General features: G+C 41.0%; 1 protein-coding gene across 2 annotated transcripts; it reads right to left on the reverse strand.

Moving 5' to 3' along the window:
- Nucleotides 1-3441: 3441 nt before the first annotated feature.
- med23 (mediator complex subunit 23) lies at nucleotides 3442-24601 on the reverse strand. Of its 2 annotated transcripts, XM_005917590.3 has the most exons (31): nucleotides 24413-24601; nucleotides 24133-24164; nucleotides 22018-22105; nucleotides 21811-21935; nucleotides 21504-21615; nucleotides 21157-21255; nucleotides 20960-21061; nucleotides 20795-20864; nucleotides 20485-20597; nucleotides 20307-20402; nucleotides 19407-19424; nucleotides 15127-15333; nucleotides 14649-14792; nucleotides 14334-14479; nucleotides 13921-14166; nucleotides 13698-13840; nucleotides 12987-13161; nucleotides 12390-12553; nucleotides 12094-12218; nucleotides 11766-11971; nucleotides 11208-11388; nucleotides 10923-11093; nucleotides 10585-10801; nucleotides 10230-10339; nucleotides 10016-10142; nucleotides 9487-9652; nucleotides 9267-9339; nucleotides 8966-9180; nucleotides 8767-8887; nucleotides 8533-8664; nucleotides 3442-5950 (listed from the first exon to the last, which is right to left on the reverse strand). In XM_005917590.3, exons 1-31 carry the CDS (start codon nucleotides 24461-24463, stop codon nucleotides 5723-5725), a joined length of 4203 nt encoding a protein of 1400 aa, XP_005917652.1. In that variant the 5' UTR covers nucleotides 24464-24601; the 3' UTR covers nucleotides 3442-5722. The 2 variants fall into 2 exon arrangements, with proteins under 2 accessions (XP_005917652.1, XP_005917653.1); XM_005917591.3 differs by lacking the exon at nucleotides 19407-19424.
- Nucleotides 24602-25418: the final 817 nt, after the last annotated feature.

Raw genomic sequence — 25418 nt, forward strand, 5'->3', positions numbered from 1 at the left:
ATGCTTATTATAAATGTGACAAATATATCAACGTTTGGGAGGAGTGTGGACACATTTTGCACTTTGGTTCAGGAACAATAAGATACTTTGTGAAGTGTGTGGAGCAACTTTCAGTGGTAAAAACTTTTTAGTCAACTTAGTCAAACTGATGCAGGAGGCCTGCAGTAATAACAGAAATTCAACACTTTATATAAATGCATTTAATTATTAAATCCATTATGCATTTAATTAAGTGAATTAAAACTGGTAATAGCAGCTGGTTAGTTTGTGATAATACTCATCACTCTGACCTACCTTTGCTGCTCTTGTCTTGAAGTTTGTGTCCCAGCAGCTGGTCGGGGTCACACTTTGGCCTCAACACTTTGTATATAACTGGGTAGCATTAGCATTTTATAGCCAATAGCCTGTGTTGTGTATGTTTTTTGAATAAACATTTTAGGAAATCCATGAATTTCTCTTCTATTTTGATTAGACTGAAGAGTTATGGTTGCATGGGCCTCATAGGATTTGTTTGATTGTTGGGGTTTCTCTCTAATACAGGCAACTGTGTGATTTTGCACTATATAAATAAACATTTAATGAGCTGAAATTGAATTATATTTAAAAAGATACAGCACAATAATGTAGGCAGCAAATTTTGATGTTCACCTAGACCATTCACAATTTCACATAAACTAACATTAACTTAATGATCAGAATGTTGTGGTTGACACTTCACTGAAAGAAATGGATAAACTGTAGAAATGGAAAGGATAAATGATAAAACCACATTCATAAATGTCAAAAAATAGCCAGCTAAAGCATAGCTAGCACTAAGAAATAAAGAATTTATTTCATAAATAAATTTTAAAAAATGAATAAAATGTTTGTAAATTTGATAAATGTGTGGTTGAATGACTAGCTAAGAGTACAAAAAGGTTAGTTAAACACAGTGGAGAAATGGGTGAAATTAATAGATAACTGGTGTTAAATGGAGGAGTAGCTAAAAGTAGATGATAAAGTGTTTCAATGGTAATTTAACAGTGAAGGCCAGGTGAAACAGTAACTAACAATAATTGAGAAATGGTAGACTAAAAGCAGTTCTGATCCAGTTTAAAAGGAACATTTAGAAATAAAAGATGTTTTTGAGGTAAGCGTTTGTGTCAGACCACGCTGTGAGTGTACGTTACATCCTTTAACACAGGATGTCTCTAACCAATGGGTGATGTGATGGTGGCTACATCCAGCATTATATACACTCTCTTACTATGTTCATTATTTTATTTTGGCATGCTGATCAGTGCTAAACACAAATAAGTAAGCTGCAGCAAAGTCTATAGTACAATAGCTAGGCAAATGTACATTTTTACCTGATAATGACACAAAATAAATTCACCCATTGTTACAATTATCCCATAAGGGAACATGTGTTGAAAGTCATAATGTAAATAAAGTACTAAATATCAGGGCAATCAATACTACTGTGTCATGAGATGCAAACTGAGAGGGCCGCTAAGATCATTTGGCTTAATTTTTTGGGAAACACTGATTCCATCGTAATTCACCCAGTGGTGAGATATAGGTGACAAATACAAGTCCTTATTTTGATTTTCATGTCATTTTATTTATTAATAACAATAATAATAAACTTCTAGCGTGAGAAGATTCAGGAACGGTTAAAGGAATCAAACCGAGGTAATACGTGGATCCAGAATCGATACAGGATGACACATGAAGCTGTAGACTGGCCCAGCGCATAGGCGTTATATGCTGCCATGCTATATTTAAACCTTGGCTTCCCACGTAACACTACAAGAGCTGAGACACATATGTAATGACAGCTTTACTTGACTACACTGTGATATCACCCCCACCCCTCCCAAAGTACATCTACAGGCCTGTGTGTTGCCACATTGTGTTTAGGGCCAGAGTTTAATGGGTAAGCCACGGGCCCAGCAGCACATACGCTGACCTACATCTCAGCGAGGGCCTTATAGGGAGAGCACGGGATGACTCATACATACAGAAAGGAGAAAGGGATTAAACACCCGGAGTGCATGGCACCAATGGTGATGTGATTAGGTCACGGCTGACCTGGTACACACGAAACTTTCATAAAGAGGAACAATGACATCAAGCCGCATGTCTCCAAAAGCCAAATCCGTGTTGCTCAACACAAAGACATTCTTCTCTAAAGCCACAAGGAGGATGAATAAGACTTTGCGCTGTCACCACAATGGAAATCACAAGAGATGCTCAAGTCTCTAATGTAATTAACAAAGAGCTTGCACAATCTTCATGTAATTTAGTTACAGCTGACCTAGTGACAATGTAATGTAATTGAGAGTGGATAATCAGGAGTGATTGATTATCGATCTGTGTAAACACTGTTTTTTTAAAATCAGAATTCAAATACTCTACGTGTGGGCAAAAGGACAGCCTTCAAAGTGAGCACGAAGGGCTCAGGGTGAGACTGCAGCCTGTGTCAAGACTTTCTAAGGTAAGCACTGGTGAGAAAGTGAATCAGCAAAGTGTGAGAGAAAACGGACCAGACTGACCTTTGTGCAGTTACTGGCTCCTACCTGCTGACAACATCTTTATGGTTGATGGCGTTCAAGGTTAAAGTGCAACTTTACACCCGCGTTCATCTTTGGTGCGTGTGTGCTGACTATAAATACCACTTTTACAGTGACAGCAAGGTCAAGGATTTCATGGTGGGGGTAATGTGATGTAACAGATGCTGAACATTTAAAATCTATACATATTTCAAACAGTGATGAGAGGGCGATCAGCTCCATCCTAAAATTTACCAGAATCACTGGCCTCATGCGAGTGATCGTTCTCCGGCTAGCGTCAATTAAAAACTTCCTCACGGTTCACCCTGACACAAAGGACACGCACACACCTCTTCCTGATCAGTATATCCACAGATACTTTTAACACGTGCAACATTAGTGCCCCTCATGAGGAAATTTATCTCCTAAGACTCCGAGTTCAAAGATACATTTGGATTTGGATCGTACATCCAGATGAAGGTAAAGCTCTGACTTATTATGAGCTGCCTTCAAGGAGTTTAGCATTAATGTTAAGGAGCAGTTTTACATTAATATGATTCCTGCAGAAATAAACTTGACTCCAGCTGCATGAATGAACATATTATGCCTGAACATATTAAAATATTATGTGTACTGGGACATGATAGGCTTAATGCATATTCTTGGGAGTTGTGTGTAAAGGGATCTCTTTGCAAAACTGACAAATTTCTTATTTATGGTTTCATAATGAATTTGCTCACCTGTGTGTGTACTTCATGAGCACAGGTTTAATTAATGCTGTGCTGTTCAAATATTATGCTCATTTTGCTATGATTTTTCTCAGCTGTGCAGACCTGTTCGGCTCTTCCCACGTCTCTGGAAACCTGCTAATTAGCGCTAAGTTCATACAAAAACAACACTACACTTCTTGGATGAGCTGATTGTTTATTTGTACTGCCATAGTGATTATTAAAGAGCTGCATTAAAATGCTCCAAAAGGCACCAACGGCATAAACACAGTCGAGAAATCTTGATTTAGTGGATGTAGTGATGAGAGGTCTGGTTCTTTTCAAAGAGCCAGCCCAAATGGCTCCTCAGTTCTAGGCCTTCTGTTGTAGCCTAATGGTTTGTATGTTGATAAGCAACTTTTAAATCAGTGTTTTTATAAACATTTACCACCACTGTGGAGAACTTCCATGGAGTTTAAAGCCTGGCCGATAGTTTGAACCCTATTGTCCTCCACAATGGACAATGTACCTTTGCACTATGTCTCTCCCCTTCCTTCTTTCATACAATGGTATGGTCCTTGTCTGTCTTTGCATGTGATTGGCTGTATGGGGGACCATCAAGATAAAGTCCCGCCTCTGCCAGCTGAGCAGGACCGTCTGAAGATTCAGCTCTTCTTGTTCACTACAAAGAATCAGCTTTCAGAGTCGTCTCGTTCGCAAGCGACACATAACTAAAGTGAAGCCTTGCAGACAGGACGTCAGTCATTTGTTGGGTTGTTTTGAAGCCAACCTCAAGTGGCCATTTGAGGAACTGCATTTGGTCCAAGTGTGCTTTTTTTTGCTGCTGATGACCACGATTAACATCCTTCCAGATTGTGGGTCAAAGAGCATTATGACTTTCAACACACAAGTGCAGTAACACACTCCTTTAAGATGCTTTTGTAATATGTTACACTTTACAGCACCAGTGTGACCTTTTTTATTTTAGTATATTACGTTTGTTCTTGAGTGGAACGATGTTTAGTTTATCCACGTGCCATATAACAGCAAATTTGGGATAATAATCAGAGATGAACACTGACATTAGAGAATAAGACTTCACTACTTCTGACTCAATTTTGCAGTTGGATACATTTCCATGATGATTTACATAAACACATACTAAAACTACAATGTGACATAAAAGGTAATATCATTTGTTGGTAGTTTTCTGTGATATTTTGAATAAATGATGTAAACTAATATTTAACTACTTCCTCTAAGCAGCTTTAGGAATCTAAACTACATGTTTCCATTGATCAGCTTTGCTGTAGTTCAGCTTCTCCAGTGGGAAGTAAAAATAGTTGGTAAAACTATGTAGTTACCCTCGCCACTGCCCAACATCCAAAGGCACCAATTTAATTATAATTTGATTTACTGACCCAACAATATACCCCAAGGATTTGGAATGAAGTCTATGTCTAACCATTAGCTTTACTGCCAACTGTCAAATGGCAAAATTCCCAGCTCCAGCTCTCTGCCAGAATACAAAGTGTTACTGGCTCAGAGTGTGACTTTCTACCAAACTTAATGGATACCTGTTTATGTGCTTTTTCCATATCCTCTGGCATTGAGAAAGGGAACCAATCAAATGGGGCAAGGTAAGGTAAGGTTCCTAATGTATGACTCCCTCCATCCTTCATTAATTCCATCTGTGAGGAAAGTGACTGATGTCAACTGTAAATGCTGGGCTCCCCCTGCTGGTTGTTACTATATTGCATCAGACAGAACCTGTATATTGCTTTGGGCTCACCTACTAAACAGGTGTTTGTCCACAGTAAGAGTAAGGGGTGAGCTGACCTGTCAGAATCTCTGGTATTTCTAGCCTGCCCAGGAACAAATGAAAAACATGAGAGAAGCAACAAAAAACACAAAATTTTAGTTTGACTGAATAATTCTTAGAAAAACCTTAATATGCATGGTTATTATATTTACAGTAACATAGTGGATCCATGTGTAGGTGAAGTGGTTGACACTTGAACACATGAAAGATCACTGGTTTGAGACCATGAGGATACAGTCTAAATAAAGAAATACACAGTTTTTGTTACAAAGACCCATTATTTTAAAAAACTTGCCTCCGTTTTTAATGAAGTAATAATGTACAACATAAAAAATGTCTACAAAGAAAAATACGATAAAATTACGCCACAAAAAATCTTCTGTTTTCCTGTGACCCATTTTGTCTGTTATGTTAAGGCTTAAATATTTTGTCAAACTCGGTCTATGGAGTTTCTTGAACAGAAAAACATAAAACAAACATTTTTTTTTCTTCTTAACTTTGTCATAAGTTGAGATTTTGAAAATAATTTGCACAAAATTCTTGCAGGAGGCCTTGTTTATAAACACACAAGATACAAAATATCTAAATGAGAATAAAACGAACAAAATGTAAGTTCATAGTTATGATCGCTACTGTGCATTTGTGTTTGGCAAGGCCACCTACATAGGTGTGTGTGTGTGCTGTGAGGAGGAGGGGGAGGGCGAGGCGGCAGCGGTGGAGGATGAGAGTGTGGACGGAGGGGGCTGCGGGGTGGCGGAGGAGGAAGAGGCGGAGGAAGCGCAGGCAGCGCTGGCAGCTGAGGATGACGTCTCTATCTTGCTGCTGTGCGTGATGAAGCGCAGACGCAGCTTCATGGCAGGACGCAGAGTCATGATGATTTTCTCCACCTAGACAAAGCACAAAAAAAGTGGAAGGATAAAGGATGAGAAGTGAATACAGTGATGTAGACAGAGCTAAAAGCAGGAACTAAACAAGAAAGGCAATTAGGTTGTGTCAGAGAGGTGCTTTGTAATTACCAGTTAAGCATCACATCGGTATTTATCACATTTGCTTCTTTAGAATTACTGCACCAAAAACACAGCATATTGTGTCCTGTGGTGGCTTGGAACAAACCTGCTCTTATAAAGTCGGGCACGCCTCTGGGATTGCACCTCAGCTCAAACTAAAACGGCAAAAAAGTGATGAAAACCAGCCAAGAGATGAAGTCTCAGGATCGCCTCTCTACTTTTTGAAGATGATGAATTTCTTTAAGCGGTAACCTCCAGGTCACGCTGGTGAGGTTTGCAGCTGAGAGTGAACACTTGAAAATGAAAATTAGTGCCTCTGAGCCTTAGGCCGGGATTCTCAATTGGTCAAGAGTGGAGTGGCCACTCCTGATCAGGAGTAAGCTGTTGCTCCAAATGGAGGCGTTTAAGTATCTCTGGGATCTTGGTGTTTACAGAGGGAAGGTACTGGGTTCGAATCCATGACAGCCTTTCTGCATGGAATCTGCAAGGTTTCTCTTGAGGTAGCCTGGCTTAAATGGTGTTTCTAAATTACCCACAGGTGAATGTGAGTTCAAATGGTTGTCTGTCTGTTAGTCTGGTGGCAGACTGATGACCTGTCCAGAGTGTATCCTCTCTTTCACACTGACACAGGATAGGCTCCAGGTCCCTTGCAACCCCTGGATGGATGGGTCTTGTTCGCGAGAGAGGGGAACAGACTTGTGCAGTGTTGACATCCATGCAGAGGCTACCTGCTGTTGTGAAGCTGTACATCTACGGTCCTACCCTCACCAATGTCTGTGAGAACTGACCAAAAGAATAAGATTGCAGATATAAGCACCAGAAATGAACTCCATCCAAACGGTGTCTGAGCTCAGCCTTAGAGATTGCGAGGGACTCAAAGTAGAGCCGCTACTCCTCCACATCAAGAGGAGGAAGGTTGAGGTTCGGGCATCTGATCAGGTGAGATATTTCTGGCATGTCCCACCAGAGGGAGGCTCCAGAGAAGACCCAGGACATGAAGGAGAGATTACATCTGACAGGTGGCTTGGAAACATTGCAAAAAGAGGGAGGTCTGGGCATCTGTGCTGAGATGGCTGCCCATGTGACTCAGATCCAAATAAGCAACAAAAAAATGAATGAGTGGATAAATGGAGATAAAAAAAACAGCAACTGTGTTTTGAGGAGCAGCATGCACTCAGAATGTGTGTAAAAGCCACAGATTTCTTGTCGGTTGGTTTTTCCTGTTTTACATGATGATGGTTTCATCATCTTCTTACTGCAGATTTTAGGGTATCTATTATTCAAAGGGTAGCACACTTTTTAATCTCTGTGCACATAATTACACAGTCCTACTGGCATGTCATCATTTCTCCAAACAAATTATATTTAGAGACTTTCTGTTTGGATTTATTTGAATTTCAGCAGCAGTTCCGTTTTCTGGAAGCTTTCATCTGCAACATAATAGGTCAATTTTGTGCACAAATCTAAGCTGCAGTAGTATACGGTGGATAAAAAAAAAAGCAGAAAACAGGGTAACCCTTGCCTCAGTCAGGCCTCTTATTCAAACCTGCAGGGAAATTTCCGTTAGCAAGAGTGATATTTACAGACAAACAATGCTGTATGCACGCCTCTGCAGTGCAATTAAACAAGGCAATGCTGATAACTGCACTGTATTTAGAGGGTAATATTTAGGGCTCATAAATAATATTAATATGGTTCTAGTGCAGTGGTATCAAACATAAGGCCTCAGGGACAGAATCCCCTGATGATGATGCTAATCCGGCTCACTGGACAACTTTAGAAAATGTGAAGGAGTGCAAAGATTTTTAACTTTCAACTGTATTTTCATCATTTTTACAGCGTTTCCTATTGATAAAGACTGTTTCCCCACACTGGCAATAACAGATAAACAATTAAATGACAAGAACTTTCCTGTTCCTGTATCCACTATTAGCGAGTTCACAATAAATCAAAGCTTCCGTTGCTCGCATGCAGTTGGTCCAAAATGCCACAGCTTGTATTAACCAGTGCTCGCCCATCCTGGCCTCCTTCCGCTGGCTCCCTGTTTGTTTTAAGATTTTATTATTTGCTTTTAAAACCTTTCCTGGATGACCACTCGTGTACGTGTCTGAGCTGCTGACCGCATATGTTCGCTCAAGATCGCTGAGGTACATGGACCATTTTTTCAGTAATCATCTCTTAATTATGGAATGATCTCCCTGCCCATCTTTTAGGATGATCTCCTCAGTTTAAAAAAAACCTCATCTGGCTTTTAACTCACAACGACAGTGGTGTGTTCTTACCTTCAATATATTATTATTTTTATTGTTGTTGTTTCATGGTTTCACTGATTGTGTGTGGTGTTTTGGTGCTTTGTACAGCACTTTGCCAAATTTGCATGTATAAAAAATGCCCTATAAATAAAACTGGATTGGATTGTTGTTGTGACACTGCTATGCTCCAAGGAGCCGTCAAAAGCTCACCTGCTCCTTCACGCTGTCTCCAGTGTACATGTATTTAATGTGATACAGGAAATCGCAGATCGGGTCCATGTAGCTGAGATGCTGACAGTGTTTGTCAACTGCCTGCAGCATCTCATAGAAGGCAACACCAATCTGAAATAGCAACACAGAACAAAATGTACAAAAATCCACCAGGAGAAAGACAAAACTAAATGATATCTTTCATGTAAGATAAACAGAACGTCTGAAGTGTACCTCCAACATGCAACGCGTCCTCTCTTGCTGGAAGCGCTGAAGGAACGGCCCCACCAGGTGATACACGTACAGCAGCTGGAACTCTGTCTTGACGACTGGCTTCAGAGTCTCTGACAGGAATCTACGCAAAGACACAGAAAGACATGAGGAGAGCAAAAAGAAACAGTCTTACAGGATAGAAACAAGGAGAGCGCCTCACTTGGGGATCAGAGACAGCTGTCCGATGGATGAGTGATGCCACACGGCGTGTGCTAATGCTAGCACGTAGCTGCAGTTCATTTCACTGTAGCTCTGGTGGCAGGCGGTGAAGTCAAGCAAGGCAAAGGGATAGCCTGTCCACTCTGTCTCCGATGTCAATGCCGGAGAGCTGATCACAGAAACGATGCGGTCGTGGAGAACGATCCAGTATGGTTCCTGAAGAGGAGATCACAGGTCGTCACGGCGAAAAAATCTGAACATCAGTTTATGGTGAAAGCTGAAAGTCAGAGTATTTTTCTTACTGGAAGTGCAGTGATCACAAGTCCAATGGCATTCATCCAGGCAGTGATGTTCTCTCTGGGGACCAGAGGCTGACTAAAAGGTGAAAGGAGAAGATGATTTTAGGGATCATTAAAATATTCTGCATACACTACAGAACACTATTAATTCCAAAAAGATGGCATTTAAGCCTAATGAGACCCATAAACTTTACAGTGATTGCACATGGCTTGCTTACTGCACCTTTTCAACACAACATTAAGCAAAGCGTTTCCCACATCTTTTCCTGGCACGGCCAAAGCCATCAGCTCCACACAGGTGACGTGCAGGGCGTGGGCCGCAGGGTTGGGGAACTCGTTGAACCTCCAGTCACAGTTGGGAAAAGGACCCGGTGACTTTCCCGCCATGGGTGAGGTAAAAGCTAAGGAGGATAAACAATCACCAGAGGAGAAAACAGCCTTCATGGAAGCACGGATGTTTTACTTGTTCCACTTTTAATTAAACGCATATTGTTTTCGTGGAGCACACGAACCCCATCCAACCGATTTTATCTTGTTTTTAATAACTCTTTTCTACTTTAACAACCCCCGAGGCTGCAATAAAATGAGCTTGGATGGATTAATAAATACAATCCCTCTTTAAAGCTATTAAGGGAGACAAGAACTCACAGCGGTAAGGTAAATATACTTTCCAGCAGCCCAAAAGACCAATGACTTTCCATGACCAGACATTGGTCTTTTGTTGTTAAGAGTGATAGATTAATGAAGGATATTGTCCACAAGGCGTCCAATCAGCTTGCAGTAGTAGGTGTCATCAGGGATCCACACGTTTTCTTCACGGGCGTTCATGCCAAACCTCAGATAGGTTTCGCTGAGACACCAGCCTGGAGTGCGGTTGTCCTGCAAAATAAAACGTTACACTGATATCAATAATTGCGCATTAGCTATTCAGATACATGAACTAATGAATGTGTCTTCTCTGTTTACCTTCAGTGAAGACATGATGGCATGAACCAGTTTTCTCTTGAGGTTGGTTCTGTCTCTCAGGTGTCTCTCATAGTAGTGAAGGGTGTTGTACAGGTAGGTCACAGGGCGATCTGCAAAGAAACGCAGCGGTAAATACAAATCCCCAATTAATGGCAAAGTTCACCTTCCCTTTTTTTATCCCAAAAAGCTGATTCTGATAAGTGGATGACTGGAGCAGTTACTTAGATGAGTGATGAAACATTTCTCCCACTGAATGAGCTGCCTGGGACTTCCTGTTTCAGAATGCGTTAAGACGTCCTAGTGAATCCAACTCCCCTCATCTTGGACCCGCAGTCCTCCTCGTAGCCCTACTCACCGTGGAACTTGTACAGCCCTCCCAGATGATCCAGCAGCGTCTCCAGAGACTTGGAGACAGGAAGGAGCTCCAGGAAGCGGTGGATGACAATGTCAAAAACGGGCAGAAAGCGCAGACACACATTCCCAAAGTAGATTGGCAGGTACTGAGGCTGGAGCTGCATGGGAGGGTTGACTTGGTCTGCGAGACCCTCAAAGTACAACTTCTCTGGGTATTTCTGGAAGAAATGGTCATTTTAAAACAGATTTGATTTAATTTCCACATTTAACTTGACTTTTTGAGATGTCTCACAGTTGTGGAACTAACTTTTAACGGAACGTGTTCTGTCGCACGTATACCTTGTGGTAGCTCATGTGTTTGCTGTGCCAGTCGTTCTGCAGCCAGTGCTCGGGAGCATTCTCCTTGACAAAATCGTTGACTCGGTTTCTGAAGTCATTGGGCTTCAGCAGCAGCAGCTGGATTATGAAGTAGCAAACCTGAGCCTCGTTTCCCTCGTGGCTACGCATCGCCTGAAGGCAGAGACATGGACCCTTATCGTATTGCAGCATGGGCAAAGAAAAAGTGTAGAATCAACGATGTCTTTGTTACAGTATATAATCCTGTAGTTCTCCGTCTGTCCTCACCAGGCACAGAATGAGTCTATCCAGCGTGACTATGTTGTATTTCCAGACCATGTCATTGAGTATTTCAATGCACTTGTTAAGCTGCTGCCCGCCAGCTGACGTTGAGAACTCATAGACGAGGAAGTCGGCAAATGTGCGCACGTGAGCCACCAGTGCACGTGCTCCAATACGTTCCAAGACCCTGAGGGACCAAAAAAGAAATGGAAAACCCCCCACAAAAAAACAGCAGTTAGCTCATCATCCCACAATAAGGCAGCTTTCTCCCTCGGGATCAATTAGTCACAGATGCTGTGTAGGACCCACCCCCGCCTTCCTGGTTAATTGATGTAAAATGTTAAATTTAAAATGCCTCAACAACAGTGATGAGATGCATCATTAACACAGGGTTCATTAAAATACACTCAGCAGTGTCTTTAATAGTGAGTGTAACCTGGAAACATAAACAAGTAATATTCTCGCTGATCACAGCTTTGGATTATTTAATTAAGTATTTCTTTTTTCCCCCGCTGCGCTCTACTTTTTATATACATGTGGAAGCTTAACTCATGTATAACAAACCTAAAGCCTATTTGGTTTATATGGTCCATCTCCAGCAGCATCTTCCACAGCAGACAGAGGAACAGTGGAGGTGAGCCCTGCATGGAGAAGTGGGTGATGATGTCATTCTCATTGGCCATCGACTTCCACTTCCTGTACTCCTCCTCGACGTTCTTCTTCAGATTGAAGCGCGACTCCTGAGGAACGTTGTTCTGCTTGAAAAACGCCTGAAGCAAAAACAGAGGTCCAGGAGTCACTACAGCAAGATTCAGACGTTTTATTTGACAGAGAAAAACAACAATAAACCACAATTATTACTTAAATATTTTGCATAACATAATATCTGCACCTGTAGTGGTGCAGGGAAGCAGGATAGCGTGTGTGAGGCCCAGTTATGAGGCGTAAAACTCATGATTGTCTGCAGGATGTCCTTACACCAAGTGCCCTGGATGGAGTCAGACCCTGTGAAGAAATCTGCACATACAGAAAGCAGGTGACAAATAACACGAGACGGATTTCAGTCAAACACGATGATTAGAAGTGAAGCAAAAAGCGAAACAATGGCTAAAATGAAGCGGGCAGCAAAAAAAAAACAAAAAACCCAAAACAACACTGCAAATGAGGCTTCAAAAACTGAGTGAGTACCGGTGACGTGTGTGGCTCTGGCCAGAGTGAGAATCAGGGCGCGATTCAGCTCCTCGGATTCGGCTGACAAAACTGTCTTTGGGTCATTGAGGAAGCGGGTGAACTGCGGCTGCACCTCCGAGCTCCCCAAAGCTGTGATCAGGCGCAGAGCTGTGCTCTCAACACTTCAGGACAAAGACAGAAAGAGGAATGATGACTCTTTTTCACTACATCATAATCCTGATGAACATTTTTTTGTACTTAATTTGTTTCTCAGTTGAGTTGGACAACATGAGAACATGTTATGTGGGACTTTTCTGTCTTCCACAGTTAGTTTACCTGAGTAAATAATTAGAATTAAGCAAATAACAATTTCAAACAGAAGGACTTAAAAGAATAACTTTCAAGTTTCAGATCATTTTCGCTTCATGGTAGGAACATCACAAATTTCAAGTTCAAAGGCAATAAAGTGCATTAAAAGAGCACACAACACTCACGCTGCATTTTAATATTTGTTTTGATTTAATCTTTCGACTTCAAAAAGCAACAAAATGTGTAATTTTGCTTTAAATTTCTAATATTAGCAGGAACTATATGCGACACATGCTTCTACATTACCACAGATGTAGCTGGTTCTGGTTGGTCTGTGGCACAGCAGCCAAGCTGTGCAGGTGACTCAGCAGCTGGACTCTGTAGTGTGGCTGGATGTGATGCATCCTGTAACTGAACATCTCCAGTAATGTGTGAAGGATTCCCCACGCGTGAGACTTGAACACGTTGGGCAACAACTGACCTGGACAGACAAGAGTGTTTCTCATTATTTAAAACGTTTCTGGAGCTCCAAAGAGAATAAATAATAATGTAACTGTGTCCCAGTAAACTGTAACACTTGCAAATTTTACTAGCTCAATATATCGATAGTACTGCAAAACCCCATAATGAAACAGTATCATGTAAATAAACCTGCTTCCTCAGTAAATGTCATTAAAATGTTCATGATACTATAAATATAGAGATTAATAACACTATTCTGAAGCCTGACACATTCAGACGGCTTTATGTCGGCTATTTGCAGAGCTGGGAAGTAATGAAGTACAAATACTTCATACTTTACTTAAGTAGAATTTTCATGTATCTGTACTTTACCTGAGCATTTATTTTTCAGGCAACTTTTTACTTTTACAAATATCTGTATATTCTTCTCTTTACATTTTTACAACTATTAGTCGTTAAGAAGCAAAATGATCTCCTCCTCAAATAAGATAATATTTCATACATCTACAATTCAACATAGTGCAAACTTTAAGTGAGTTTTAAAAATAGACTTACTGATGAATCCTTTGATGCCCAGGGACTCAATTTCCATGTAGACCAACAATCTGCTGTAAGTCTCTACCAATGCAGGGGCAAGAGCAATGCTGGACTTGGCATGGGCCAATTTGATGACACGCGTGGCAATACTGTGGATCAGACTGGAGACCGGAGGGCAGGCGATCAGGGATTTAAAGTAGAAGAAATTAATTAAAACATTCTCTGTGTTTTACTTATTTACCTCATCTTTGCATGCACAGTGAGCGAATCCAGCAGATTCATGGGCAGCGGAGTGACCGATCCCGAAGCCATACAGTTGGTGCCAGGAAGGTTGATCCTCATGGATCCATTTCCATAGATGGTCTCAACCAGGACGCCCATTGGCAGAGTGAAGCACTCCGAGTTGGTGCTGTAGGCGTTACACAGCAGGGCGATCTTATAGTCGGACATGCCCAGGGTCTTGTTACGCAGCGACTGCTGAAGAAATCTAAAGAAAGAAGGGGAAAAGCGGTGGACAGAGAGCCGCAGAGGACGTTTGTCATTTTATGAATTCTGGGCGACATTAGCAATTAACCAGGTATGCCCTGTTTAGGGAAAATTATGACTTTTGAAGTATTTAATATCGCTAAATGCAAATCTTTGTGAAAGACATACTCATGGTGCAGCTTCAGAGAGTGTGGTATGGGTATCTGCAGTTTGGAGTTGTCGTTCTGAGCTTTGCGGTTCAAATGGATCCAGATGCAGGTCATAGCGAACGAATGGGTCGACTGGGGTTTGTTAATGTCAGGAACTGGAATGCACTGAAAAGGAACAGAAAGCGATGGTGACACTCATACCACAAGCAATATTAGTCTATTGTACCACCCCAGTAAAATATTAGAATGATGAATATTTAAAACATAGATCTAATAAAAAAACAAGACAAAAACAAGATAAAAACGGGACAGTACAAGTTGCAATAACTTGTACCTCTTTTTCTGGGTAAAGCAGGTCAAAAAGCTTCATGACAGGCAGGAAGTCAGCTAAGGCGTTCTTCTGAATGCTTCCTGATATGAACTGAAGCAGGACCCACATAAGATGATCTCTCCCTTTAATGAGACCTCTACCTGCAAGCTGATGAGAACAAATAAGGGAAAAGAGAAAATAAATCATTAAAAACACATATACACAGAATTTAATCTGCTTCATTTAATTTTTTCCTTGTTAGTAACATGTTGTTAAACATATTTAATAAATGTTATGACACGTGCTACAACTCACTCCATTGCATACATTTAAACACGTCTCAAAAGCTTGAAAAAGGCAACTGAGCTTCTTAAAGTTTGGGAAGATGTTTCACCTCTCATCCAAGAGGCTTCCCCAGTTCACTGTAAACACATGTATTACACTCATGCCCCTAACTGACTGTAAACATGCTGTAAATGTTTTTCTTTTTCTCTCCTCATACCTTTTGGTGTAGCGACAGCACCATGTGAGGGAAACTTGCAAACTGAAACAACACAAAGAAGATGAGCTGGGAGGAGAGGTGCTGCCACAGCAGCTGACTAGTTCCTCCGATATCGGCGTCAAAGTGTTCCTCAGTCTCAGAGCGCTCCATGGCGTACACCACCAGGTCCACCAGCTGCTCTTCCAGCACCGGGCAACGCTGCTTATGCTGGGAAGGGAGGAGTGTTACAGGATAAAGAAAACGGTGAGAAGAAGGGAGGAAAAAAGCCAAAGGAGACAAAAAGAAGTGGAGTTAAGAAGAGAGGAAAGGAAGGTCGGATTGAAGGAAGAAAGACAGAAAGATAGACATAGGAGAGAATAAAAATAACATCTTTAATAAATTACTTCACATTCAAACATTTTTGTTGACAGTTATTCCAGATACTGTTAAAAAGATCACTGCGTGCAGGACAGCATCTCCTTCTTGTGTTGTCACAATGGACTGTAGCCATATTCCAGTATTTACCCATATCCCTTAATATTCTGGTCCTCAGCTTGTGTTACTATACAGAAAAGAAGATGTGTTTTGGTCTTCTGTGAAATCTTTTACAACTCTAATACATACAAAAGATTTAAAATAAGGGGTTTCATTCCATATGTGAAACAGTCACAAGGTTCACAAGCTCAGAAGTAGCTGTTATATCAGAAGATTCAGAAACGGATAGAAGCTAAAGCTAACTAGTTTGACAAATAAGCCCATAATTTTCCTTTTTAATATAATTATATTATAGTCTGAGCAAACATATAGAAAGAATATTGGCCAGGATATCCATACTAGAATTTTTAACACTTCAAAATCTGTACTGGCTCCAGTATATCCAGTATAACCCATGCTCTATCATGAAGAATTAAAAAAATGCATCTATTTAAAAGACGGGTGGGATAAAAAGAAATAAAAGGAAAAGAAATGGAGGATTAGTGGTAATGAGAGGGTTTTTAAATCTTTTTATTTTTCCATCTAATAAGGGTTAATAATGATAATAATAATAATAATGATAATAATATTACAGGCTTCACTTACAATCCACACAGCCCTTGTTCTACTGTATGAGGTAGCTGATATTGCATGTCGCTGGGTCTGTTATTTAATTTAAAAAGAACTATGATTTCATAAAAAAGCTGCACACTTTCCTGACATATGGCCTTCACATTTGTTCCGTCTTCTACATGTAAAAAGGCAAAATTAGAGCAGAAGGAGTGAGGATCTCTGCAGCGCAGGCATTGACATTCATGTCAGGCCTCTTAACAGAGCCCTTCTTACACTGAGACACGAGGGACTGAACAGCACAGCACGAACAGGTCAGGTACAGCACTAAAAGGCACAGCATAAAACAGCAAACCAGCCACTGCAACACATTCCCACATGCAGACTAACAGGTCTGGGAAGGGACAAAGGTGTGAGTGGGAGGAAGAAGAGTAGCTGTGAAAATGACCATCCGATTTTTCTTTGCTTTGGCCTTCGGCACAGCTTCTCTTCCACCGCAGGCAAACACACACATGCTCACAGAATGAGAGAGAAAAGGGCAACAAACAGATAGAAGAAAAAGAGTAAGAGAGAGATCCACAGGCATATCTGTTGTCTACAAATAAATCATGTACACAGATCACCCAGTGATATATTTAAAAACCAGCAATATAACCAGCAGCTAGTTTATACTGTAACTGATCAACAGCCTGACTAATGGGAACCTTTTTTTCTTCTTCTTTAAATTCTAACCCATCATGCACCAGCACAATGTAATGAAATTGCATTTTCAGGAAGATAAATTCAGGTAGCATCTTATTTATTAACATAACGCCCAGAATTAAAATGTTCCACTGACCTGCTGACAATAACCACAAACTATGCAAATGCAATAAAGCACTGCGGTCCTCACGGGCCACCCCCTTATTTAATTATTTTGACCTGTAACAAAAATCCAGTCCACCTCAAACCTGAAAAGAACTATTTGGTTTATGAGCCGCTTTACGGTGGCTCAGAGAGGTCAAACGCATTGCAACTTAAGAAAGCACGCCGCAGAAGCACACAAATCATAATGGAAAGAGAAAAAACGAAACAAACAAACATAAAAGAAATCACACACACAAATGTATACAACACAACAGAAGTGTTTTTTGGGGAGACAAAAACCAAAACATGCAAACGACTGCACTGAGACCTACTTACAAGAAGCTGAGGAGAAAAAGTTGCAGGTAACGTGTGTTTTAATAACGTGGTTTGTATAAAACTGTAGATACATGTTTGCTATTAGCCATTTACTGTTAGCTTGTCATTTCCACGGCTCTTCCGTCACATTATCGTGTCCCCCAAAGACACTTTCATTGTGTTTCTTCTTTTTTTGCAAAGCGTTGTGAGATTTTGTTCTATTTCTGTTGTTTTTTTGTGTGCTTTTACAGTATTTTTCTCTATTTTCATCCATCCGTCCATTTTCTTCCACTTATCCAACTCAGGGTTATGGGGTGAGAGACCCTACACCCAGGACAGGTCACAAACCACTGACATCTATGGACCGTTTATATACAGTAATTGACCTAACCTCACTAAGTCTGTGGGAGGAACCCAGACATAACCCACACAAACACGGGGAGAACAAGCAAGGCCTACATAGAACAGCCCCGGCATGATGGGGGTTCAAACCCAGGACCTTCTTGCTTTGAGGCAACTGTGCTAGCCATCGCACTAACCTGTTTTTTTCCCTATTTCCATTGTTTTACTTAACCTAGCTTGTGTTTTGTGTACTAAACCTGGTGTTTTCCAAAGTTACAGTTTATTTGACCTTCCAGAGTCACCTTACAGCTTTTACTGGAAAGGAATAAGGTGAATGTAAGCAATACAAATTAGAGCCACTTTATCATTTTTGACTAATGCAATCCAGTTTGCTATCACAGTGCAGTAGCATTATTTAAGAGCTATCAACTTAAAATGCAGACTGGACTATAATTAAACAAAGCATAGCCAGCCTGCCTTTTATTTATGTAAAAAGTAATAAAGTTATGATAAGTTAACCTGTGAGGTGCCTAATATTTTGCTTGTCTACTTGTAGGTACAGCACAATGTTTCTGCGCTTGCTGTGGCACACACTAACCTTTCTGTTTGAGTCTGTAGTCTGCTGTAGTCACTGTCTGCCACATGGCTAGCTATTGCTTGATTTGCAAGCTTGCTCTTGGCTAACAAATATAACAATAACAAATTGCATTAATCACCAAAGACAAGAGCACCGCTTAGTCAAAATAGTTCAGTGTTGCCCCCGGTCAGCACAACAGAAAGCAGCAGCAGGTCCGACACGGGAGGACCTTGCTAACAACAGGCAAGCACCAGACTACATCTATACATGCAGTGCAGCAGGACTTGAAATGTCAACAGCAGGGTTTAAAGTCAGAAATAATTAAGGTCAACTTGTTAGCTGGGACTACATTTGCTCTTTTGCGGCTCAGAGGAGCTGCAGCTCTCTTAGTCTGGACTGTATCCGTATGATCAGTGTCAGTTAGCTCAGCTGACATTAGGATTGCTAACTAAAAATGTTAATCAACTGCGTCTGTTGGGCCACAATGAGGCAAAGTTGAGGAGTACTCATTAATAAGTAAATAGAATTATGCAGAAACATGCTAAGCACAAATCCAAGTACTAAGCATTACTGAGGAACTTGGAGCTTGAAAGCTCTCAGCTGACTGACAACCCCCAATATAAGAGGCTTAGTGGTAATCATGGCTAATCACAGACCTATTTTTCATCTATTTATCATATGCATTAATTTAACTAAGCCTAAATAATTATAATCAAGGTGCTTCTTTTTTTTTGCCAAGATCATATATACTGAATATTAACAGAAAATATCAAGGAGGATACAAAAAAGATAAGGTAAGGTAGAGATAAGGTGTGCAGGTGTGATGCAAAGCAAACAGGCATTATTAAAAAATGCACACAGCGACCTGTTAATTGAACAAGTCATGTGCAGTTAATGACTCAAAGTCTCCCTGGCTTCCCATTAAACGAACTGCTTTTTCTGGTAATCTTTAATATCTCCCTAACAGTGCACCTGTCAAATATTTATTTAACCACACCAGTCTACCATTTATGGAGCCCTGCTGTGTCCATCTCAAGCTCTGTCATGTTTCCCTTTTGTTCCACTTCAAGTTTTCTTCATTTCTCCAGTTTCAGGTCGTCAGTGTGCCTAAAAAAAAAGCTAAGCGTCCAATGAGCTGGTTAGTTGGGTCGGTCAGGCAACCAGGAAGAGGACATACCTGGGCAATGTTCAGAGTCTACAGAGCGCATGGCAGAGAGACAGACAAATACAACACACAGCCAGAGGACAAAAGAGAGAGAAAAGGAAGAGAAACAAAGAAAGAGGATGAAACGGAGAGAGGAGGGGGGGGCGGGGGAAGGAGAGACAGAAAAGAAAGTGGTGACTAAGGTAGCTAGGTTGTTTACTGTCTGTTCAGCACAGTTAGTTTCAACTCAGCCAATTCAGATATATAAACCAGATTCTGGGTTATTTACTCCAAGTCAAAATATAAAGAAATATCCATATACAGCGTTGATTATAGCTTTGTGTTAACAATCCAAGGAGCCCGGAAGAAAAGCGACTGGACTTCTTTAAGTTTCTTGAAGAAGCTTCGTCTTCAAGAAACTTTAAGTAGTCCAGTTGCTTTTCTTTTTAAGCTCCTTATATTGCCATGACCGGGATAACTGAGAACCTACACAGAAATATTTGTGATAATGCCAAACTGTCTGGATTCAATGACAGCTTGACACACTGTGTGGATGTTTGTGCTAAGTGAACTGGGCTGAGCTGAAACTGCATGAACCCAACAGGGCAAACTGACACCAGTGCATTATGGGCCAAGCTCACAGCGTTGCTTTACATTTGTTCTTATATAGGTGTGTTATAAGGACTACAAGAGAAACAAGGTAAGAGAGGTGTGAGGGGAGAAGGATATGAGGAGGGTGGCAAAGAAAAGTGAAGAACCCGTGCCGAATTACAACGCAAAAAAAAAGATCATGGAGGATAAGGGAAACAGCAAGAGCAGGAGCAGATAAAAGATGGTAAGATGAAAATAACGGGGGCAGGAAATGTGGGGGCATTTGGAGGGCTTGATATGGAGGCAAAGGGACAAATACAAAAGAAGATGAGGTTGTTTTACCTGCTTGTTGAGCCCCAACATGTTGCACACCATCTCTCTTGAATAAGGCTGTTCTAGAACATAGCGTAGCAACCCTGTCTGTGGCTCAAAAAGGTCCTATATGATAACACACAAATCACGATCAAACTTCTGTACGTCTAAAGGTGTGCGCGGTGTATAAGTCCAGCGCGTTTGTTACCTTGTCAAACGGCAGCATGCCTCTCAGAGGGAAGCGAAGAGTGCTGGGGTCTAATTTCCAGGAATTACAAATAGCACCGCTGTTATTCACCACTGGCAACAGACTGCATCGTCCTGTGAGGACACACGGACGCAACAAATGATTGTACATACCAGACTGACTACATGAGATAAATAACTACAAACTGTCTTTTTAGTTTTCATTCACTTTCTAGTGACTGTCCTATTAATAATAATAACACTTCAAATGATAAGTGGCTTATTTAAATCTCCAGGAATCCATAAAAGGAGAAGCAACCAGTTCCTCTTACCACAGATAGAGTTGATCCGGGCTGTGGGTCTAAAACTGTCCACAAAGTCTGATATCAAACTGCCCAAAAGCTGAAAATGCACAGACATGATAAGGAATTCACAAATAAAAATTCAGACTATATAGTGTTACATATAATGTTACACATAGCTACACAAACACTCACCCAGTGTGAGAGCTGCCCCTCTGGATACAGTTTTCTAATTTCTGTGATAGCAAAGTAGGCTGGAAGGAGACAGGCGTTTCTGTCCAGGATATATTCTACCACCTGCAACATGCATAAATATAAGTAAACCTAAAAAGTATTCAAATAAACCATCAAAAATGACATATAATTCATTTTAAAGGTATAAAGATGGGTACCTCTCTGGCAGCCAAAAGCTGCTGGACTATAGCTGAGCTGACAGTGGTAGGAATAGTTTGAATTTTATCCAGCACAGCTTTCAACAGGTCCCGAACACCCTGACGCAACAAGTATAAAAGAATTCATGAACAAGTGTCTCACGTGGAAAGCTTAAAACGACTTTAAAATGTATGACACATTGTAGGATATTCTTCTAAAAGCCAGAGATCCCTGTTTAGCAGCAGTCAACAAAAATAAAACCACTGAAAATCAAAACAAAAAAGCACAAACAATCGAAGAATTGAAGAAACGAATTGGAAGAATCGATCCAGATGTGTCTGTGTGCTAGAAGTTTCGTGTCAGAGACCTTGTAGTCCACTCCCCCGATGATCTTGCGGATCAGCTTGAAAGTTAATGCCCACAACTGTGTCCTCTCCCACTCCAAACTGTCTGAGCTTATTAAGGCCACGCACACCATCCTAAAGATACGAAGATTAATGATTTAGACAAATAACCTCAAACATAATAAATACAGTTAAAAACAACTCATTATTGGGATGTCATAAAACAGATAAATATAATAAATTAATATATGGAAATATTATAAATCATTCTTTGAACCCATTTTACTTCTTTAGGCGTCAAATAATCTCACACTATATGTATGTGTGTACCTGGGTGGTAAAAGACTGGTCTCCACAGCCATTGCCAGACAGTCGTAGAGGAAGGAGATCCTCTTGGGGCTGTGTTGACTGTGTATAAAGCGCACAATCCATTGCACACACTGTTCATGAGACTCCTGCAGAAAGACATTGGAGCAACTGAGAAATCTCAGCCATGTAGGTGTGAGCAAGTGGGAGTGTATGTGTGTGTGTAAAAACCTGTGGCAGGGTTCCCCAGTACTGTCTGAAGGCTCCAAGACAACTGATCAGCTTAGTCCTCTCATCCTCTGGAGTGTCCATAAACATCCTAAAAACACACTTCTTAATTTTAGCATTTAATTTTGCTCCATACATTTTAATATACACACACCGGCCACTCTGTTAGCCACATCTTTTCAATACAGTTATCTAATCAATCGATCACACGACATCACCTAACTGCCTTTAGGCATGTGGACATGGTCAAGAAGACCTAGTTAAGTTCAAACTGAGCATAAGAATGGGGAAGAAAGGTGATTTAAGTGACTTTGAACATGGCATGGTTGTAGGTGCTAAACAGGTTGGTCTGATTATTTCAGAAACTGATGATCTGCTGGGAATTTCCCCACATATACATCTCTAGGGTTTTCAGAGAATGGTCCAGAAAAGAGAGAAAAGGCAGCAAGCAGCAGTTCTCTGGGGGAAAATGCCTTGTTGAGGTCATAGGACAATGGCCAGATTGCTTTGAGGTGCTGGGAACAAAAAAGCAACTCCAATAAACACAACCCCCCTCTTCAGAAGAGCCTCTCTGAACACAACATGTCAAACCCCGAGGCAGATGGACTACAGCAGCTGAGGAACATAATGGATGCCGGTAATATAAACTAAGAACAGGCAACTGAAGCAAAGCAGGATAACACAGCATGTCTTAAAATTCAAATTACATCAAACTAGTTTCTCGAACATGACAATGAGTTCAATGTACTCAAATGATCTCCACAGTCACCAGATCTCATCTCATCTCGAAGGGAGACGAGGCAGACTACAGAGAGGAAGTCCTGAAGCTGGCAGCATGGTGTTCAGAAAACAACCTGGCACTGAACACTAAGAAAACCAAAGAGCTCATTGTTGACTTCAGGAGACAGAGCACTGACTTGGCCCCCCTCTACATCAACGGGTAGTGTGTGGAGAGGGTCCACACCTTCCGGTTCCTTGGTGTTCTCATCTCTGCTGACATCTCCTGGACAGGAAACATCTCAGCGGTCATCAAGAAGGCCCAACAGCGGCTGCACTTCCTGAGAGTCCTCAGGAAGTACAAGCTGAACTCCAACCTGCTGCTGACCTTCTACCGCTCGTCCATTGAGAGCCTGCTAACCTACTGCATCACGGTATGGTACGGCAGTTGCACCAAAGCAGATAGAGTGAGGCTTCAGAGTGTGGTCAAGACAGCACAAAAGATCATCGGCTGCCCTCTCCCCTCCCTGATGGACATTTATTCCTCCCGCTGCCTCACCAGAGCAGCAAACATTATCAAGGACAGCTCCCACCCTGGCTTCAACATGTTCAGCCTGCTTCCCTCAGGGAAGCGCTACAGGTGCATCAACACAAAAACCCACAGACTCAAAAACAGTTTCTTCCCCAAAGCGATAACCACCCTGAACTCACACATGCACAGATAACACAGCCCCCCACTTCCCACTTCCTCTATGGACCACCACTGTGCAATACCAATTCTATGTGCAATAACTCAACTGTATATACATAACACTATTTATTACATATTACTTACGTCTTGTATATTGTACATTTTATATATATATATTGTTTTTTCCCTATGTTAATACTGTCCATATGTACATAGCGCTGCAGAACTGTACAGAACCCTCTGTATTTACTTTCATGCTGTCTTCTGTTTATGGTGGACTTGGACACCAAGTCAAGTTTCTGCAGGAACTGTACCCCCCCCAGCATGTTTACACTGAGTAGGAGGTGCTCTATATCTCATTGTACAACTGTATAGTGACAATAAAGGCATTCTATTCTATTCTATTCTTTTCTATCTCAATCCAGCAGAACACTTTTGGGGTGTGGTGAAACAGGAGATTCACATCATGGATGGAGCAGCCAACAAATCTGCAGCAACTGTGTGATGCTGTCATGTCAATGTGGACCAGAATCTCTGAGAAATGTTTCCAGCACCTAACAAAGTGGCCTGTGAGTGTATGTATGGTCTTACTGCTGAAACATCCAGCAGCATTACCAGTGTGCAGTAACTTAACATTACACCTTTTAAAGCTAATAACAATGCAATTGCAAATATCGGGCGTTATTAACATGAATTCAGAGCAGCCTTACCCAGCAAAGGCCTCTTCTATCATCTCAGTTTTCTAAGAAAAGAAGGAGAAAATAAAAATACATTAACGTAAGTGAAGATTTGTGATATTAACGGTGCACCCATAGCTGTTAATTCTCATGTTAGCGAGCTGGGGACATAAAGTAAAAACACCATCTGGTTATATTTAGGACTGCTCATTTGCAATCCAAAGTTCAGTAAATAGAAAATACTACTACAGTTATCTGACATGCTAACTAATGTTAGCTCGGCTGACACTCAGTAAACAAAGGTGCAAGTTACCACAACATCTTCAAAGATGCTCTGAAGCTGTGTTTCCATCGAAAGCGCCATGTTTGCAACCAAAAGACAATTATTCAACGAACCATCCCAGAATTCAAACCCGTTACTCCTCTACGGGAGCACAGACGATAACCACCCCATCTAGCTAAATGCTAAAAGGAAGCAGAATGAAAGCGGCCGCATGAGAAGCGCGATGGCAAAAACAATCCGGGCGTGCAACGGAAACACAAGCGGGACAGTTCCGCCCCATTGTTTCTTTGCTTAATTATTATTATTAGAAATTGTAATTCTCATACCTCAGTAATTTGCAAATAATAAAGTTACACATTAATAATATATATTTTTTCCAAATATTTATCACAACGCTTGCATTTTTGAGTGTTTAAAATCTGTATTCAAAAATTCTGTCCCTTCACTAAGACAGGTCTGTGGCCACAAGATGTCACAATGGACGATGTTTGAGCACCTGCTGTTCTTCTCGATATTTGCTAATTGATTTTTCCATGTTTTGTTTATAGCTTTCGTGAGGTTCGTGGTGGAATAATTGGTGGTGTGATGAAGAAGAGTAAGAGTAAATGTTTACACTTTAAACAAAACAGCTTTCTCTTTGCAAATGGGTTACCCAGGTTTAGCTCAGTAGGGTCAATATTAATTTTTAATATCTAATCTCATTTGACAGTGTATTTAGAGAGAGAGAGAGGATATTAGCTGGGGGGAAACGGACTAAGGAAATAACACGGAGCACCTTATTACTCAGGCTGCTATCCGGATAAACACCACAGGAACATCTTAAGGAAAGTGTACCTGTTCCCACATAACAGCCTCCACACGCCACACCACCACAAAACTAAACACAGTTCACGGATTTATTTGGAAATGGGTCACGTATAATGTATTTTTTCTTTCCACATATTGGAGTGGATCTAATAGTTTACTAACTATTTGTACTTAAGCTTAGATTTTTGTAGCCTATTATCTCAATAGACGTCGACACGCCCACGCCCAC

This window comes from Haplochromis burtoni, unplaced genomic scaffold (genome assembly GCF_018398535.1).
Source record: "Haplochromis burtoni strain Fernald_Lab_line unplaced genomic scaffold, NCSU_Asbu1 Contig_28, whole genome shotgun sequence".
Classification (NCBI taxonomy): domain Eukaryota; kingdom Metazoa; phylum Chordata; class Actinopteri; order Cichliformes; family Cichlidae; genus Haplochromis; species Haplochromis burtoni.